Source organism: Mustela lutreola, chromosome 6, assembly GCF_030435805.1.
Source record: "Mustela lutreola isolate mMusLut2 chromosome 6, mMusLut2.pri, whole genome shotgun sequence".
In the NCBI taxonomy this organism is placed as follows: Eukaryota; Metazoa; Chordata; class Mammalia; order Carnivora; family Mustelidae; genus Mustela; species Mustela lutreola.
Genome location: NC_081295.1, coordinates 53,106,514 through 53,127,741, shown reverse-complemented (window position 1 = coordinate 53,127,741; position 21,228 = coordinate 53,106,514). Strand labels below are relative to the sequence as shown.

The window sequence follows — 21,228 nt, the reverse complement described above, 5'->3', positions numbered from 1 at the left end:
GCCCGCGGCTGGGGAGAGCGTCTCAGGCGGCCTGGGTAGGCGGTGGATGGGGAGTCGTGGGCCGAGAGGAACCGGGCCCGGGAAGCGCCGTCGCCGTCGCCGCCGCTCGCGTTCCCCCGGAGGGGCCTGAGGAGAAGCCCAGGCCGCGGGCCTCGCCACCCGCCAGCCCGCGGATAGGCCCAGGAGCGCCTGGCCTCCTTTTGTGTAGGCCCATCTGGACGTGGGAGCACCGCCCCCCTGACGGCCGAGTTCTAGGCCCGCAACCCTGCGGCGGCTACCCTCCGGCGGCGCGGCCCCTCATCCCGGCGACCGCGGCGGTGGTGTGGGCCATGGATTAAGAGGCGGCGTGGGAGGAGGAAGATGGCGGCTGGCAAGAGCGGTGGCAGCGCTGGGGAGATTACTTTTCTGGAAGGTACGTCTATTTCTGCTCCTGCAGGGGGAGGGATGGGGAAATACAGGAAAGTGTGGCCTCCTGGTCTCCGGATATTCAGTTATTCGCATTGGGTGGGTGTGGGGGGTGGGGGAGGTGGCAGAGGCACCGGGGGGCGGGGGCTGCTGGGGCGATGGCGGGGAGGGAATGTGCTGCGAGCGCGTTGGGTTCGAGTCCGCGGATGCGGGGGGCTTGGCCCGGGCACACCGAGCCGAGGGGGCGCAGGTGGATCCAGATACGAGCTGGAATTGGTGGGTGCCCTTTGAGAGTGCACGGGTTAAGTCTTTGACATTTTGAAATATTTTGGTGATGGCCTAAAGATGAGAGCAGATAGCGTTCCGATCTTGTTCGGTGTTCATGGAAAAAGTTAAAGATTGCTAAGGTCGGGTGAAATTGAGGGGCAGTTAGGTAGTTTTACTTGGGTATGTTTTATATACGTCCTCTGCTATTTTCTGTTTCGCAGAGCTTCAGGCTTCCTTTTGCAGCCAGTATTCCGATTAAGTCTGGCCATGTCTGATATTCTTACGAAATGTGTTTTGTTCAGGATATTTTATGAAATAGTTTATCTGAAAGTAGAGAAGGAGATTCACAATGTCAATTTGGGGACGGTCTCCAAAGCTAATAGACAAAGTTTGGGTGGTTCCATTTTTATTCACTTGTGAGGGAAAGTTAAACATTTGCTGTAGGTGGGACTAAGTAGTCTTAAGAAGGGCTGTATGTTATTGTTGTGAATGGTGGTAATGGGTGACAATATTGGTTCTTTGCCCATGTAAGTAAGGACCCTCCCACCCCCCACCCAAATTCTCGTAAATTCGTTGTGGTTGTGGACCAGGAACTTGAATGTTCATCACATTGCTGAATTTGAGTATGGGTCCATTGTTTACACTATGGGTTCATTATTTAAATATAAAGTGAGTTCACAAATATGTTTAGAAAAATAAGTTTACTGGCCAGTGATTGTTAAAAAGGATTAGCCACTCTGGATAATTTCACAAAGATAATTTTCATATACAGTATAAGCAGTATTTTTAAAAAAATAATTAGAAATGTTTCTGGATTAAGAAAGTGTATTTTAATTGTGCTACAGGTATTCTATAAGAGGGTGTAGAGGAGTAGGTATTGCCTTGCTTACGGTTATTAACAGCACCTGGAACAGTACCTGGACCACAGAGGTCCTCAGTATTACGCTAATGAACCAATTGGGCCTAACAGATAGGGGCAGATAGAGAAAGAAAGCTTAATTTTCTTAATTCTTCCTTGAGTATAGCAAAGCAAAACCAAACAGAAAAACAAACTTAAAGGTGATGAGAGCTTTATGAGATTCTAATAAGAAGATGTGGAAAGCTTCTGTTTTTCTGGGTTTGTTTCATATTACCTCCGTTCTACCTCCATTCTTGTTTGACCAGAATAGATAACCTGTCAGAGACTGAGAGTGGTGCAGCTTGTGTTACAGGTGGTGCTCTGCTGTTGTTTTTTGTTTTGATATTGGAACCTCCAAAGATGGCTTGTTGATGGATACTTACTAATACATTCAGTATGCAGAAGATTGATTGTATTTTTGTACTGCAGTAAGTTTTGGACTTCTACAGTCTTCTGATTCAGTTTAAAAAATTTTTTTTCTAAGATTTTATTTATTTATCTGAGAGAGAGCATGAGCAAGAGAGCAGTAGCAGAGGGAGCAGCTGAGGGAGAGGGAGAAGCAGACTCCCTCCCTGCTGAGCAGGGAGCCTGATGTTGTCTTATCCCAGAATGCTGGGAATCATGCTCTGAGCTGAAGGCAGCTGGTAAACTGACTGAGCCAACCAGGCGCCCCTGATTCAGTTCATAATTTTGACTAGATGAACATAGGGAAGATGGAAAGAGCGTAAAAAAAAGCCAGCAAATAGGAAGCTGATGGTGAATTTTAAACTGTTGCTTTTAGTTGAGTCTAACTTAAGGGTCTAGGAATGTACAGTTACAATAAATTTTGAGTTTCACCATACTCCTTTAGCATTCTCATAAAGAAAGCAGACAGTAACTTGTTACAATATGAGCATAAGAGAAAGCAAGGATTTCAGTTTCTCATATCTGATTTTTATATATTGTACTGAGTCTTTCTAAATAAATGGAATGATTCTTGTATTTTTTTAAATTCTTTTCTTTATACTTTGAATAATAAAATACTTCACCGTAACTTGCTATACATTTTGTACTATACCATGCTTATGTTTTCAGAATATTTCCCCATAAGCCTTAGGATTTAATATTTAAACATCAATAGAGCATACTTTCCTTACTCTGGTAGAAGTACTGAAAAAAACTGAAGTAGATTTTCATTTACTCATCAGGTATTTATAGCCACCTGTTCTGTGCTAGGCATTGTACAAACAACATGGTATTCCCTTATACTGTATTTATTTATCACTTGATAAATTTATGCTTTTCAATCCTACTAAAATATGACCTCCATGAAAATAGTGACTTTGTCTTTTCACCATCATATTTCTTGCACTTGGAACGATTTGTTGTTAATAAAATAAACAAGATGATAGCAGTATGATACAGACTGGAAGAAATACACAGAGCAAATAAAGGAGTGGAAAAGCCATTTTACATAGTATTAAAATCAGGAAAGGCCCTTCTGAGGAGGTGACACCTTAATTCACCTTAATTTGGTAACACCTTAACTATGAGGTATTTCAGAGTATGGCCGAGAGGATGATGCCTGTAAAGTTTTGAGATGACACATGGTTCCATTTATGAAACAAAAAGGAGATCATTATGGCTGAAACAAAAAGGAGAGAGTGCTAAAAAAGAGAGGCAGCAGATCTATTTGCCAAGGTGATGATTTTTATTTTATTCTAAGAAATGGGAAGTCATTGAAGAGTTTGGAGCCAAGGAGTGATTTATCTTTTTTAAAAAATCACTTTGTTCTGTGTACAATGAAGTAGAGAAGAGGAATAAAAAAAGCAGGGACATGAGTTAGAATATTGGAGTACTCTAAAATAGAGGGGTTAGAATAGATTAGTAGATAAAAAGTACTAGGAGAGGGCGCCTGGGTGGCTCAGTGGGTTAAAGCCTCTGCTTTCAGCCCAGGTCATGATCCCAGAGTCCTGGGATCAAGCTCTGCACTGGACTCTGCTCAGAGAAGCAGGAAGCCTGCTTCTCCCTCTCTCTCTGCCGGCCTCTCTGACTACTTGTGATGTCTGTCTGTCAAATAAATAAATAAAATCTTTAAAAAAAAAAGTACTAGGAGGTAAAAAACCGTTCAATTGTAAAATAATCACAGGTGAAAAGTACAGCATAGGGAATATAGTCAGTAATACTGTAATAATGTTTTATGATAACAGATGGTGACTACCATTAGAGTAGTGAATAGTGAGTAATTATAGAATTATTAAATATGAATATATGAATATAGCATTGTGTAAAACCATCAGAGGGGTTTAGTTAGAATGGTAGCAGTGGAGCTTGGGGAACAGTGGTTAGACTGAAGATATGTTTGGATGTAGAGTTGACCTAACTTCTTGATGGATTGTATTTTGAGAATTTTGGTTGGTGTTGTGGGGTAATTCCATATACTGAAATAAAGTAGACTGGTGGAGGAATGAGAAGTTTATGCCTCTGCTTTGGTCAAATTAAGTTTGAGGTGCCTGTTTGTCATCCGTCTTCTAAATTGTGTTTTATTTCCTTATAACTAAGTAAAATATTAATTCTGTTTCCTTTTCTGACTTCATTAGGGAAAAGGAGACTTTTGTATTTAAGGCTACTATTGTATTTAATTTTTTTAGTATAGTATCACACTAAAATTGTATGAATTTAGTTAGGCTACAACTTACATTGAACTTCTTTTTCTCTTCGTTTCTTTCTCTTCTATACATGTAAGGTTGACTCATACCCCTTTTCTACATTTGATAATAGGTTGGCAGTTTTTCTTTTCCTTCATTCATTCAGCAGGTATTTATTGAGCAACATTTAGAAACTAATCACACTACCATTCCTTTTTAACTCCTTAAGTAAGAATTTTTATTTCCTGGTATCCTCCCAGTTGAATTGATTTCGTGTACTCATGGGGGACAGTAGAGTAGAACATCCCTTAGTATGGCATTTTTCATTAGAAATGCAATGAGAACATGAACTCAGAAGCCAGAAGGCCAGGATTCAACATTTAGTTCTTACTTACTAGTTGTGTGATCTTGGATAGATTTCTTAACCTCTTTGTGCTTTTATATCTGTGAATCAAGGATAGTAATTATAATTACCTCATAAAGATGCCATGAACATTAAATGTATTATTGTATGTTTGATTCTTAGAACAATTCCAGGCATATAATCCCAAGCATTATGTGTTAGTTGGTATTATTATATTGATTTTCTTAGGGAAGAGAAGACTTCCTTTTCTTGCTTTCCTTCTCTTTCATATTGCCTTCATTTTTTAAAAATTTTTTATTTTTTATAAACATATATTTTTATCCCCAGGGGTACAGGTCTGTGAATCACCAGGTTTACACACTTCACAGCACTCACCAAAGCACATACCCTCCCCAATGTCCATAATCCCACCCCCTTCTCCCAAACCCCCTCCCCCCAGCAACCCTCAGTTTGTTTTGTGAGATTAAGAGTCACTTATGGTTTGTCTCCCTCCCAATCCCATCTTGTTTCATTGATTCTTCTCCTACCCACTTAAGCCCCCATGTTGCATCACCACTTCCTCATATCAGGGAGATCATATGATAGTTGTCTTTCTCTGCTTGACTTATTTCGCTAAGCATGATACGCTCTAGTTCCATCCATGTTGTCGCAAATGGCAAGATTTCATTTCTTTTGATGGCTGCATAGTATTCCATTGTGTATATATACCACATCTTCTTGATCCATTCATCTGTTGATGGACATCTAGGTTCTTTCCATAGTTTGGCTATTGTGGACATTGCTGCTATAAACATTCGGGTGCACGTGCTCCTTTGGATCACTACGTTTGTATCTTTAGGGTAAATACCCAATAGTGCAATTGCTGGGTCATAGGGCAGTTCTATTTTCAACATTTTGAGGAACCTTCATGCTGTTTTTTGCCTTCATTTTTATTTGAATTCATTTTACTGTTTTTCTTTCAGTTACAACCTTCTCTTTCTGAGTATTAACTAATTGTTGTGGGGTTTTTAGATTTTTTTTTTTTTTTTTTTACATTTTATTACCTTTTAAGTAATCTAGACACCCAGTATGGGGCTTGAACTCATAACCTGGAGATCAAGAGTTGTGTGCTCTACTGACTGAGCCAGCCAGTTGATTGCTCTTGATGTTGTAGGTTAACTGGTGTAGTCAGAGAGGCAAGAGGGAATGAAATTATATAGTCCACATGTCTACACTTCCGTAAATTGATTGTTTCTGTTACCATTACTTAACTGTGTTGAGTATTTGAGGAAATCAAGAGTTGTAGAGGGGTTATGTAACCTAGAAGAAGTCAGTGGGAAAATCAGAACTGGAGCTCATGATTTGACTTCTAGCCTAAACTTCCTTCAGCTTTTCCTTCCTTCTTTCCTCTTTCCCTCCCTTTTTTATCCCTTTGCTTTACCCTTTCTTCCTTCTGCCTACTTTTCCTTTGAGAAAAGGGCTAGACAAGAGAAGGAAAAATAATAGGAAATTATCAGTAATTGATGAAGCAGCACTCTAAAATGGTAAAAGCAGAAGTCACAGATCTCTTAAGGCCCAACTTCAGAAATTACCCAGTCACTTCTGCCATATCTGTTGGCAAAACAGGTCACAGAATCAACCTCAAATTAGTGGGAGGGGAAGTGGACTATCATTCAGTGGGAAAAGTGGCAAAGAATTTGTAGTCCTCTTTAATCTACACAGGTACCTTTCCTCTCCCATTTACCTGGTTTTCTTTTTAAGATTTTATTTAGTTGTCAAAGAGAGAGAGGAGAGCACAAGCAGCAGGAACAGCAGGCAGAGGGAGAAGCAGGTCCTGCTGAGCAAGGAGCCCTAGGCAGGACATGATCCCAGGACCCTGGGGTCATGACCTGAGCTGAAGGCAGATGCTTGACAGCCACCCAGGTGTCCCTGGTTTTTTTTTTTTTTTTTTAATTCTTTCAACAAAGTTACTGTATTTCTTAAACTTGAAAATGACAGCTTTACAAGATCCAAAAGTTTCTGATATCTGGGCAATTTGGGAAGCTACAGAAAGACAGAACAAAGTTGGCCACACAATTTGTAATTTGTTTCACAGATAAAAATAGCAACATAAACAGTTATTGGTTTAACTTTTCTTTGGTAAGGGACTGATTGAAGAATTTCTGAATCCACATAAGTGGAAATAAGAAAGGAGGAAGAATATTGAAACTTTTCTTTCCTTTTTTGTTCATTGAGTGATGTGTGGGTCATGGGAGTTGTTATTGTAATCTTTCTCTTTGTCATTACCTAAACTCTTAGGAAGCATGGTCACATAATTTATATTAAAAATTAAACTAACACTATGTCAATACAAAACACAACAGTCTGTACAAAGTCAAAGACACAATATTAATGAGCACAATTACGACCCATCTAAGTTGTATATATTGCTGAGAATGATGCAGCGTGGATGGATGGTGATCTCTTACTCTGAACTGCAAATTATGGTTGCAAACATCAGCTAAAACAACAAAGAAAGGCAGAAAGTAAGTACAGAAGGTAGATAAGCTATGCACTATCCATTTGACACTAAAAATGGTGTTGCATCAGCTCCTACTTTTTGGGTTATCTTAGGTTTTGTACTTCACAGAATTTTCTGCATCCAGTCAGCAAAAATTAGGACCTCTTGTCTCCTGAGGATACTGACTTTCAGTGCTAAAAGTGGGACAGTTCTAGGCAAATGGGGACATGTAGACACTGCCTTATTCCAAGTTAACAACAATTGCTCTGAGGCCATCTGAAGTTAAAGGTTTGATTAGTAATACAATAAATGATATTCTGATCTCGCCTTTGGAGGTGTTTTGCTATTTCATATACATTTTATGTTTGGTTTTTAGTATGGTTGAGTTCCCTCCCCACCCCCACATTAACTATATTATAATCTTTGAAATAGAGCAGGGAGAAAAAAAAGCAGTACTGTGTCCAATAAATAGTAAATTCACTTCTTCATTTTCTGCAAAGATTAAAACCATTTTTTAGGACATAAAGAGCTAGAAATTCCTTGAGACTTTTTGTAGACAATGTAGTAACCGTGTTGTCTTTACAGATTCAAAAATCTGTAAACTTTCTACCCCACAACCTCCTATGTATGAATCTGCCACTAAATCTTGAAAACATGGTGAAGATACTACTTTGACTCTACCTCCATAAAAACAGTATCTTCCCTGCCTCCGTAACTCCTATGTTTGGATGAAATGGGATTCCAGGTATTTTTGTCATTTAATCATTTCTTTACCCTAGGTTGGTCTCCGCTATTATCATCATAGGGCATTTATCAAAGAATGATTTAGTTTTTTCCTAATAGCGGTTAAGTCTGAGAATATCAGCTTTTCCTTCACAGTTTCAGTACCAACTCTTGAGTCTCCTTTATCTTCACTATTTACAAGCTTTATCTGTTTCTAAAATTTACCCCCTAATTTAAGCTTACTGTGAAACTCTTTCAATTTTTTTCTTGTTGAATTCTGCATTTAATGTTCAGAATTAAAGTGTCATTGGTCCACTTCCCTGTATACTGCAGCCATCTCTTACTCTGATGATCTTCTCACCTTTCTTTGGAGCAGAAGGAACAATACGACAATCATTTCTGAGTTGTTAATGTCCTGGCTGTGCAATTTTGTGTACATTAGGCTTGAGATAACTGAGTTCTTAGAATTGTGTTTTCCGTGTTAAGGTAGAACCAACTGCATTACTTTGGGATAAGATACCACCACTTGATATTTCTGTTCTATAGAAGATTGGGGGCTTTCAGAAACACCAGCAGCACCAGACAGCTGCCTGATCATGACCTTGGACAAAACTAAGTATATGCTGGCATCCTGCCAAAAGATCCGTAGAAACGCACTGAATGGAATGAAGAAGTAGGTAGATAAACCAAGAGAACTCCAAACAGTAACTGGATCCTGAGGCAAAGGATGTGTGGTTTTGGTGACTCCCAGAGAAGTTTAATTTCGTATCACTCCCATATTCAGACTTCATCTTGAAGTAGTACTGGATAATCTCTTGGTCTTCTGTGCAAAGTACAAATGTTTTATAGAGAGAATCACCTCAGCTGGGTGATTTTTCTGCTTCATGTAGCATCTGTGAGTGTTTTTCAGTGGTAGTTTGACTGGTCTGGAGGTTACAAGATGGCTTCGTTTAAATGTCTGACTCTGGTGGGTATTGAAAGGTAGGCTTTTGTCTCTCCATGTAGTGTAAAGGCCTGTTCACATTGTCTCTTCAGCAGGGTACTCAGACTTGTAACATGATTGGTCAGAGCTCCAAGAGACTGCCTTGGAGAATCCTGACAGGTTCTTGAGGAAGACTGGGGCTATACTGCTATAGAATCACCTGAAATTGCTTTAATTGAGATTTTCTGACATTTGCATTTAATCCTCTTTATTTATTTATTTTTTATTGTTCTTATACTTCTAAGTTTCAGAAATTCTATCATAGTGATCCTTTTAAAAATTTATCCTATTTTTCATTATTTTTCTTAAAGATTTTTCTGAGAGAGAGAGAGCAACTGCATGCCTGTGAGTGGTGCATGGGGCAGAGGCAGAGGGAGAAACAGACTAGACTCCCTGCTGAGCAAGGAGCCTGATGCAGGAGTCAGTTCTAGGACTCCTGGAACATGACATGAACTGAAGACAGATACTTAACCACCTAAGCCACCAGGCACCCCTCTTATTTTTCCAACCTTATAGTGATAGTTTAAAAATTATTGGGAAATATTTCCTAAGAATACTTACTAGACTAAAGAAAACATTACCAGTACAGTTGAAGCTGGGGTGATCCCCATCCTTTTTGCATCCTCTACCTCCAGGGGTAACTATTGTCCTTGATTTGGTAGTTATCTTCCTCATGCAGTTCATTGTCTTTTACTCTTTTCTCTTTTTTTAAAAATTAATTTATTTATTATAAAGAGTATACATGGGTGAGTGGGGGGAAAGGCTGAGCGAAAGGGAGAGAAAGAATCTCAAGCAGATTCCAGGCTGAGTGTGGAGCCTGATGAGGAGCTCGATCTCACAACTTTATGATCATGACCAAAACAAAATCTGGAGTCAGACACTTAACTCACTGAGCCACCCAGGCACCCCATGTACTTTTTTATTCTTTATGTATGTATCTCTAGACCCTGTGCTTGTAAATTATTTTGCATGTCTTAGAACATTTTATGAATTACATTCTGTATTTTTTTACACCTTGCAGAAATTTTTCATTCTTACTGCATTGGTTGAGAGATTAATGTTATGAGAATTATTCTAGTACTTGCATTTTTTTTTTTTTAATTTATTTGACAGAGAGATCACAAGTAGGCAGAGAGGCATGCAGAGAGAGAGGGGGAAGCAGGCTCCCTGCTGAGCACAGAGCCCGATGTGGGGCTCGATCCCAGGACCCTGAGCTCACAACCTGAGCCGAAGGTAGAGGCTTTAACCCACTGAGCCACCCAGGTGCTCCTCTAGTACTTCCATATTCATTGCCATTTAGGATTTCCTAATATGAATATACTACAGTTTATACATCCCTGTTTGTGGAAATTTAGGTTGTATCCATCTTTTTATTATTACATTGCTACTGTGTATACTGTCATGTGTTTCATATTGCTACTGTGAAATCTTTTTACTTTTACGTGTGTGTGTGTGTGTGTGTGTGTGTGTGTGTGTGTCTAGGGCAGAGGTCACCAAACTTTTACTGTAAAAGGCCAGATAGTAAATATTTTACACTTTGCAATCTGAATTTACCGTGTTGCAGTTACTCAATGCTGTTATTTTAGCAAGAAGGCAGTCATAGATGAGACATAAGCAAATGAGTATGGCTGTGCCAGTAAAACTTGATAGACACTGAAATTTGAATTGCATATAATTTTCATATGTTATGAAACATGATTTTCCCCCCAACCATTTAAAAATGTTAAAGCCATTCTTAGCTCATGGGCCTCATAAAAACAGACGGCAGGCCAGATTTGGCAGGGCCATACTTTGCTAACACATGATCTAGTATATCCCTTAGTGATGAAATTATTAGGTCATGTGCAATTTCAGCTTCATGTAGGTATTGTCAAAATGATCCCCAAGTGTTTAGACTAACACTTTTTAAGTTATCCAGTTTAGGGGTGCCTGGGTGGCTCAGTCGGTTAAGCATCTGCCTTTGGTTCAGGTCATGATTCTAGGGTCGTTGGATCAAGCTCTCTGTTGGGCTCCCTGCTCAGCAGGCGTGGTCTACTTCTCCCTCTCTCTATGCCCCTGCTCAAGGGCACTCTCTCTCTAATAAATAAAATCTTAGAACATAAAATGTTAATAAAAAAAGAAGTTTTCCGGGACGCCTGGGTGGCTCAGTGGGTTAAGCATCTCCCTTTGGCTCAGGTCATGATCTTAGGGTCCTGGGATCAAGCTCCACATCAGGATCTCTGCTCAGCAGGGAGCCTGCTTCCCCCTCTCTCTCTGCCTGCTGCTCTGCCTACCTGTGATCTCTCTTTCTCTGTCAAATAAATAAATAAAATCTTTTAAAAAAAAAAGTTTTCTAATTTATGCACATCGTCACCCACTTCACAGTGTTTGGTGTTTTACTTTTTGCTAATCTGATGGGATTATCAGATGGTGTTTTTAATTTATAATACTCTGGTTTATAGTGAGATTAAGTATCTTTATTGCTGCATTAAAAAAAACTATTAATTAATCGTTCCCTCAGTATTCAAAAAATATCTCGTGCCAGTGGTGCCTGGATGTTTCAGTCCTTAAGCCTTCAACTCAGCTCAGGTCATGATCTGGGATCATGCCCAGCAATCAAGCTCCCTGCTCAGTGGGGAGCCTGCTTACTCTCAGCTCTCTGCACTTGTGTTCCTTCTCTCACTGTCTCTCTCTCAAATAAATAAAATCTTTAAAGAATATATATAGAGAGAGAGTGCCCACCTAGAGTTAATCCCTATTCTGTGAGTTTGGGGCACATGAGTAAAGTAAACAAAATACCCCATAAGTTTGTTTTTGTGCTTGTAGGGTTATTTTATGTTCTGTTCTTATTTGCTCATTCATATCTTATACGTATTTTGTTTTTCTTTTGGAGTGTTGGGGTTCATTATATACTCTGGACAGTAAATTGGATTGGTTGAATTATATGAATTGGTTGAATTATATGAATTGAACATATATCTTATGAAATTATTTTTTAATGAATGAAATAATTTATGAACAGAATATTTTAATGTACCATAGTTATTTGTTGTTGTTTTTCCCCCAGTGGCTTGTGCTTCTTGTGATGTAAGACATCCTTTGGTCTTTTGGTCCTTTGTATTATAACTTTTTTGTTTTAATAATTACTGTTCTTTAGTTTTTATGAGAACAGGAGTGCCAGTCAGGTATACAGGTCAGGTTAACAGAATTAGGAAATCTGTTTGTAGTATGTATATTATGTTACTTTATATTAAGAGATATTTTAAAGACTTTATTAAATATTTGCAAGTGATATATTATAAAAGATTAATATCCAAAATATACAAAGAACTCCTATAACTCATTAGCAGAAACATCCAAATAATCCAATTAAAAGTAGACAAAAGGAGTATCTTGGTGGTTCATTTGGTTAATCATCCAACCTTGATCTCAGCTCAGGTCTTAATCTCAGGGCTGTGAGTTCAGGCACCATTTAAAAAAAAAAGAAAGAAAGAAAGAAAGAAAATGGAGAAAATACTTGAATAGACATTTTTCCAAAGAATACCTACAGATGGCCAACAGATACATGAAAAGGTGCTCAACTGTCACTCACCATTCCATTCGTCCTCTCCACTCATCATTCAAAATATATCTGAAGGAAACAGTGTCGGGGGGGAGGTGGGTAAAGATTAAATAGGTGATGAGAATTAGGAATGTACTTGTGATGAGCGCTGGGTGTTATATGGAAGTGTGGAATCACTATATTTTACACGTGAAACTAATGCTACACTGTATGTAAAAACTTTTTTAAAAACCACTATGTCAAAGAGATAACTGCACCCACATATTCATAGTAGCATAATTTATAATAGTCAAGACATAGAAAAGGCCAAAGTGTCCATTGACAGGTGAATGGATAAGGAAGTTGTAGTACATATATACAATGGAATATTATTCATTCATAAAAAATAAGGAAATCTGCAATTTGTGACAACATATGTGGACCTTGAGGGCATTTTGCTAAGTGAGATAAGTCAGACAGAAAGATACTGTGTGATCTCACTTATATGTGGAATCTAGAAAAAAGAGATCAGATTTCTGATTATCTGAGGCAGGGAATGAGGTGAAGGGTAGGAGACTTGGAGAAGATGGTCAGAAGGTACAAACTTCCCGTCCTGGGGATTTAATGTACAAAATGATGACTACAGTTAACATTCCTGTGCAGCACTTTTAAAAGTTCTTGAGAGTAAATAATCACGGGGAAAATTTCTTATGAGTTTTCATGTGATGAGTTGTCAATCACAAGGAAAAGAACTTTTGGCTTTGTGTCTATATGAGGTGATGGATGATAACTGAATTTACTATGGTGGTAATTTCACAATACATTTAAGTCAGGTCAGTATGCTGCACATCTTAAATTTATACAGTGGTATATGCAAAAAAATTGCAAAGTAAAACAGACTTTTTTCCTAACCATGCAAAATACTTTTTTTTTTTAATGCCTTTTTTAAAGGGCAGTTTCAGGTTCACAGGAAAGATGCCAGGAAGATACAAAGATTTTCTGTGTACCTTTTACTTCCACGCATGCATAGCTCCCACCTGTATCAACATCTCCCAGCAGAGTGGTATATTTATTCCAGTTGGTGAGCCTATATTGACATAGGGGCACCTGGCTGGCTCAGGTGGAAGAGTGTCTGACTCTTGATCTTGGGGTTGTGAGTTTGAGCCCCATGTTCAGTATAGAGATTAATTAAACCTACATTGACATATCATAATCACCCAAGGTCCATATTTACAATATGATTCACTCTTGCTGTCTTAGAGTCTGTGGGTTTAGACAAATGTGTAATGCCTTGTATCCATCATCAACATACCATATAGAGTATTTTCAGTGCCGTAAAATTCTGTACTCCACCTGTTTTTCCTTCAAATCTGTCTCCCCCAACACATTTTTGGAAATTACTGATCTTTTTACTGTCCCTATAGTTTTGCCTTTTCCAGAATGTCATATAGTTGAAATCATATGGTATGTGGCCTTTTTTTTTTTTTTTTAAGATCTTATTTAATTTATTTATTTGAAAGTGAGTGGTCAGAGGGGAAGAAGAGAGGGTCAGAGGGAGAGGCAGATTTCCCCCCTGAGCAGGTAGCCCAATGCAGGACTCGATCCTGGGATTCCAGGATCATGACCTGAGCCAAAGGCAGTTGCATAACTAACTGAGCCACCATAACTGGTGCCCCAGTATGTAGTTTTTTCACATTGGTTTCTTTCCATTAGTATTATGCATATAAGTTTCCTCCATGTCTTTCATGGGTTGATAGCTAATTCCTACCTCGGGAAATAATATTCCATTGTCTGGATGCACATAATTATTCATTCACCTACTGAAGGAAATCTTGGTTGCTTCCAAGTTTTGGCAGTTATGATAAAGCTGCTATAAACATTTGTGTGCAGATTTCATTATGGCTGTAAGTTTTTAACTCCTTAAATACCAAGGAGTGCAATTGCTGTATGTTAACAGTATATGTAGTTTTGCAGGAAACCACAAAACTACCATTTTGTATTCTCACCTGCAATGAATGAGAATTCTTATTGTTCCACATCCTCACCAGCAACTGGTGGTGTCAGTGTTTTCAGAGTTTAGCTAGGTGTGTAGTGGTATCTCATTGTTTTAATTTGCATATCCCTGATGACCTGTGATGTAGAGCATCTTTTCATATGCTTATTTGGCATCTTTATATCTTTGGTGAGGTGTCTATTAAGATATTTGGCCCCTTTTTAAAAAATTGAGGAATAGTTGACACAGAGTAGTGAATTAGTTTCACTACTGTGAATTACTGTACAACACAGTAATTCCACAAGTCTGTACATAATGCTCACTACAAGTGTAGCTACTATTGGTCACCATACAATGCTATTATGATACTATTGACTATATTCTCTATTCTGTGCCTTTTATTTGAAAAGATTTATTTACATATTAGAATGTATGCATGCATGAGCAGGAAGGGGGTATGCCAGAGCAGAGGGAGAAAGTCTTCAGCAGACTCCACTGGGTCTCAAGACTTTGAGATCAGGACCTGAGCCAAAATCAAGTGTCAGACGCTTAACCACGTGCACCCCGTGCAGTGCCTTTTATCCATGTTATTCATTCTATAATAGGAAGCCTGTATCTCCTACTCCCCTTCACCCATTTGCCTATTCTACAACCCTCCTCTCTTCCCATTTTGAAAACAAGTTTATTACTGACTTTTTTAAAAAAGGATTTATTTATTTGAGAGAAAGAGAAAAAGAGCAAGAGCATGAGTAGGTGGGGGGAAAGGAATAAGTGGACTCCCTGCTGAGAGGGAGCCCTATATGGGGCTCAAACCCAGGGCCTCCAGGATCACAACCTGAGCCAAAGACAGGCACTTAACCAATTGAGCCACCCAGGCACCCCCTTATTGTTGACTTTTATCAGATTTGTCTTCTGCAAATATTTTCTCCTAGTCTGTGGATTGTCTTTTAGTTTTCTTGACATTATCTTTTTTAGAGCGGAATTTCTTTTTTTTTTTTTTTTTCCTTTTTTAAGTGGTAGTGTGATTCTACTTTATTTATTTATTTCAATCTTACTTAGTTACCATACAGTGCAGTATTGGTTTCTGGAGTAGAATTCAGTGATTCATCACTTAACTACAACACCCACAGTGCTCATCACAAGTGTCCTCCCTAATACCCTTCACTCACCTCCCTCCATGAACCCTCAGTTTGTTCTTGAAGAGTCTGTTATGGTTTATTTCCCTTTATCCCTTTATCCCTTCTGTTCATCTGATTTCTTTTTTAACTTCCACATATGAGTGAGATCATGGTATTTGTTTTTTTCTGACTGACTTATTTTCCTTGGCATAATATACTCCAGCTCCATCCACATCATTGCAGATGGCAAAATTGCATTCTTTTTGATGACTGAGTAATATTCCATTGTATATATACACCACATCTTTGTCCATTCATCAGTCCGTGGACATATGGGCTCTCTCCATAATTTGGGTATTGTTGATAATGCTGCTATAAAGATCAGGGTGTGTGTACCCCTTTGAATTTGTGTTTTTGTATACTTAGGGTAAATACCTAGTGCAATTGCTGAGTAGTAGGGTGGTTCTATTTTTAACTGCGTGAGAAACCTCCATACTGCTCTTGAGTGGCTGCACCAGTTTACAGTTCCCACCAATAGTGTAAGAGTTTTCCCCCAGAAGTTCTTAATATTAATGAAGTCTAATTTATCAGTTCTTTCCTGGAGTGTCCTTTGGATGTAGTGTCTAAAAATCATTGTCATATCCAAGGTAATCTAGGTGTTCTCTTGTGTTATCATGTAGGAGTTTTATAGTTTTGTTTGCATTTTACAGTTAGGTGTATGATCAATTTTGAATTTTTTTTCTGTGTCTAGGGTCTTTTTTTTTTTTTGCATGTGGATGTCCAGTTGTTCCAGCACCATTTTTTTTAAAAGACTAATTTTTGTTCCATTGTATTGCCTTTTTCTCCTTTGTCAAAGGTAAGTTCTTTTATGTTCATGTTGCTCTATTTTGGGCTCTCTGCTTTTTCCCACTGATTTGTTTGTTCTTTTGCCAACACCATACTGATTTGATTATTGCAGTTTTATAGTAAGATGCAAAGTTGGGTAGTGTCAGTCATCCAGATATGTTCTTCATAAGTACTGTGTTGCCTATTCTGGGCCTTTGGCCTCTGTACATAAACTTTAGAATCTGTTTCTTACTATCTACAAAATAACTTGGTGACATTTTGATTGTGGTTACATTGAATCTATAAGTAAAGTTGGGAAGAATTGGTAACTTGACAATATTGAACTGTGCTATCCATGATATTATTTCATTTTATTTTTATTTCATTTATTAGAGTTTTGTAGTTTCCCTCATATAGATCTTGTATGTATTTTGTTAGCTTTATAGCTAAGTATTATCTTTCGGGGCATGCTAATGTAAGTGGCATTGTGTTTTTAATTTAAAATCCTGCTTTTTCATTATTGGTATATTGGAAAGCAGATGAACTTTTGTATCAACCTTGTATCCTGCAGTCTTAACTATAATTGCTTATTAGTTGCAGAAAGTTTTTTTGACCTACTAGTTTGGATTTACTATGTAAGTGATCATATCTTCTGTGAGCAAAGAGAGTTTTATTTTTTCCTTCTCAGTCTATATCCCTCCTATTTCTTTTTCTTGTTTTATTGAATTAGCTAGAATTCCTAGTGCAGTGTTGAAAAAGAACAAGAGTATCATTTTCCCCTGGGACCTGATCTTAGTGGAAGAGCTTCAGTTTCTCACCATTATATATAATGTTAGCTGTAGATTTTTGTAGATCTTCTTTATTAAGTTTAGGGAATTCCCAGGTATTCCTAATTTACTGATGTTTTTTGTTTTGTTTTTTAAAATCATGAATAGGAGTGGAATTTTATCAAGTGATTTTTCTGGGATGCCTGAGTGGCTTGGTTGAGCGATTGCCTTCAGCTCAAGTCATGATCCTGGACTCCCAGGATTGAGTCCTGATCAGGCTCACCTTCCCACTCACATTCTCACTCTCTCTCATTCTCTCTCTCAAATAAATAAAATCTTTTTTTTTTTAAGTGCTTTTTCTGCCTCCGTTGATGTAATTGTATGACTTTTCTTTTTTAGCCTATACATGGACTTAATGGATTCCATTAATTGACTTTTGAATATTTAGTCAGTCTTGCAAAGCTGGGACAAATCCCATTTGGTTATCGGGTATAATTCTTCTTAAACATTGTTGGATTCAGTTTGTTAATATTTTGCATCTGTGTTCACGAGAGATATTGTTTGTAGTTTTCTTATAATGTCTCTGTCCGGTTTGATAATTAGGTCTCATGAATGCTTCTATCTTTTGAAAGAGTTAGAGAATTGATACAGTTTCTTCCGTAAGTGTTTGATAGAATTCAACAATTAATCCATCTGGGCTTGGTGCTTTCTGTTTTGGAAAGTGATTTTCTAAGATATTATTTGTCAGAGAGAGAGAAAGAGAGAGAGAGAGAGCACGCGCGCAAGCAAGGGGAGCAGCAGGGAGAGGGAGAAACAGGCTCCCCACTGAGCAAGGAGCCCAAATTGGGGCTCCATCCCAGGACTCTGGGATCATGGCCTGAGCTAAGGCAGATGCTTAATCATCTGAGCCATGCAGGTGCCCCTGTTCCTATAAATTCATTGAAGAGTTTTATGGCCCAGAATGTAGTCTTTGTGATTGTTCCATGTGAGCTTGAGAAAAAATGTGATTTTTCTGTTGTTGGATGAAGTGGTCTGTAGGTGTCAGTAATCTGCAGTTGATTGATAGCATTACTGGGGTCACTTGTGTTCTCAACTGATTCTCTGCCACCTGGAACAGTACATTTCCAATACAGGAATGTTACAGTCTCCAGCTGTGATAATGGATTCATCTATTTCTCTTACAGTTTTTTAGTTTTTGCCTCACATAGTTTAACAGTGTTCTTAAGTATATACCTGTTAGGGATTATTATGTCTTCTTTAAGAATCGACTGTTAGTATAATGTAGTACCCATTATCTCTAATAACTTCCCTTGCTTTGACATCTACTTTGTCTGAAAATACAGTTACTCCTGCTTTCTTTTGATTATTGTTTGCATGGTATATTTTTCTCCATCTCTTTACTTTTAATCTATATTTGTCTATTTAGTGTCTGTTTAAAATGTGTTTCTTGGGGACACCTGGGTGGCTCAGTAGGTTGGACGACTGCCTTCGGCTCAGGTCATGATCCCGGAGTCCCGGGATCGAGTCCCGCATCAGGCTCCCTGCTTTGCTCTCTGACCTTCTCCTCGCTCATGCTCTCTCTCACTGTCTCTCTCTCAAATAAATAAATAAATAAAAATCTTTAAAATAAAATAAAATGTGTTTCTTGTAGGTGGCATATGGTTGAGTCTTGTTTGATCCACTTGGAGTCTTTTGATTGGTGCATCTAAACCATTGATACTCAGAATGATTATTGATAGAGTTGGATTAATGTCTACAATATCTGTTAGGGTTTCTACATGTTGTGATGTGATTTTGTTTTTTGAATTATATTTATAATTTTCAAATGTTAACTGTTGCTTTTGGAATAAACTCGACTTGATTATAATACATTACTCTTTACATATTACTGGATTTGATTTCCTGATATTTAATTAGGGTTTTATATCTGTCTCCATGAGAGAGTGGTAATTTTCCTTCCTTGCATGCCATTGTCATGTTTGGTATTAGGTATTCTCACTTTGCAAAATGAACTGTAGAATGTTTCTTTCTTTCTTTCTTTCTTTAAATATTCTGGGAAAATGAATTTGTTGCTATTTCTTAGAGGATCGAAAGAAATTACTAGAGGGTGTGTGGTTGGCTCAGATTTTTTTTTTTTAAGATTATATATATTTATTTGACAGACACAGCAAGAGAGGAACACAAGAAGGGGGTATGGGAGGAGAAGCAGGCTTCCCACTGAGTAGGGAGCCCAATGTGGGACTCAGTCCCAGGACCCCGGGATCATGACCTGAGCAGAAGGCAGATGCTTAACGACTGAGCCACCCAGGCACCCCAGAGCACATGATTCTTGATCTTGGGGTCATGAGTTTAAGTCCCATGTTGGGGGTAGAGTATACTTAAAAACAATAGCAGTAACAGCAGAGAACTATATTATTTCCCGTAAAATCCAAATAACCTTTTTTTTTTTTTTTTTTTTAAGGAAATAGCTATAGAGAGGCCTTTTGGGTCTGAATATTTCATGTAAAGATTTGTAATAATTCAGTTTCTTTTATTGATGCAGCAGTGTTCAGATCTCATTGTGCCAGTTTGGTAATATTTGTGTAGGTATTTAGGTATTTAGGTATTGTAGGTATTTAGGTACCTTGTAGGTATTTAGTCAGCTAATAAGTCAGTTCCTCCCCATCCACCATTTTAATCTTTCATCAATTTAGTTGTATCTCTCATTTACCATTATGTCCTTTCTGGTTTTTTTTTGTTCTTAAGCGTTTCTCCTTCCTCTTCCCTCCCTCCATTACTGTTGTATTAGTGAAGGGTATGGAAAAAATGCATTTATTTAATTTGTGATACTTAACTAGGATCCGTCTTCAAACTTTTATCTCTCCTTCCACTCAATTTCGTAAGTGGAGTACAGTGGACATTATTTTCTACTCTCATTATTTCTAATGAACCATAGCAGGATATTGAAATATGGTAACACTCTCAAAGACTTTTGAGGATTCATGTTTTTGTTTCTACTCCCAAGTTGCCCTAAACTCGTGTTTTTAAAATTTGTGTTTTATAATTTATTTTTTTATTGACAATAATCGCTTTCATGAGGTTATTCTTTCATTTATTCATTTGTAGGTTCTAATCTGCTGTCAGTTAGAAAATCATATGACTAGATTTATTTGAATTGTGTGTATAGGGTCCTAGTTCCTTCAGTGTATAAATAATGAACATTTCTTGACTTTTTGCTACCTAGTGACTTTTTTGATTAACTTGCCTAACTCATTTGTTGGGTACTAGTTGCTGGTTCATGAGTCTTTATTAGGCTAGTAATTATTATAGTTCATTACCTTTTCTGTCTTGGTAATGTAACTTTTCACCTAACCATATTTTTTTTTTTTTTAAAAGATATTACCTATTTATTTGATAGAGAGAGAGAGAGCATATACACAAGCGGCGGAGGATGGAGGGTAAAGGCAGAGGGGGAGCGGAAGCAAACTCCCACTGAGCTAGGAGCCTGACCTTGTCCTCCATCCCAGACCCCCAAGATGAGCCAAAGCAGACACTTAACTGAATCACACGTGTGCCCCCTAGCCATCTTTTTTAAAACCGGGTTCATTTTACGTTTGATTTTTTTTTTTTTTCTAAAGTCCTTTTGGGGAATAATTTTAAATTCATAGAGAAGTTTCAAAGATGTTACACAGAGTTCTGTATCCCATTTATGCATCTTTCTGTGGTGTTGACACCTTACATGATCATCGTACGTTTGTCAAAAACTTGGAAATTAATGTGAGTATAATACCATTACCTAAAACAGACTTTATTTGGATCTCCCTAGTTGTTTCACTGATGTCCTTTTTTTTTTTTTTTTTTTTTTAAGATTTTATTTATTTAGACCGAGAGATCACAAGTAGGCAGAGGCAGGTGGTAGTGGGCGGGGGGAGCAGGCTCCCTGCTGAGCAGAGCGTCCAATGTGGGGCTTCATCCCAGGACCCTGAGACCATGACCTGAGCTGAAGGCAGAGGCTTAACCCACTGAGCCAACCAGGCACCCCACTGATGTCTTTTTTTTAATTCCAGGGTCCAATCCAGGATATCACACTGCATTTGGTTGTTACATCTCCTTAGTCTTCTCTGATGTGTGTACAGTTTCTTAATCTTGTTTTTCATAACCTTGATGGTTTTAAAAGCATACAAGTCAAGTATTTTGTAGACTGTTTTTTAGTTTGAGTTTATCTGATGTTTTCTCGTGATTAAACAGGCATTATGAGTTTTGGGGAAGAAGACCACAGGA

General features: G+C 38.1%; 1 protein-coding gene across 6 annotated transcripts in view; it reads left to right on the top strand.

Moving 5' to 3' along the window:
• The first annotated feature begins 281 nt into the window (after window positions 1-281).
• SENP6 (SUMO specific peptidase 6) overlaps window positions 282-21,228 on the top strand; it is a 129,977-nt gene continuing 109,030 nt past the window's right edge. For all 6 annotated transcript variants that reach the window (XM_059177254.1, XM_059177252.1, XM_059177251.1 and 3 more), the window contains exon 1: window positions 282-412. In XM_059177254.1, the coding sequence (XP_059033237.1) occupies window positions 361-412 (52 nt within the window). In that variant the 5' untranslated portion in view covers window positions 282-360. The remainder of the gene's footprint in view (window positions 413-21,228) is intronic.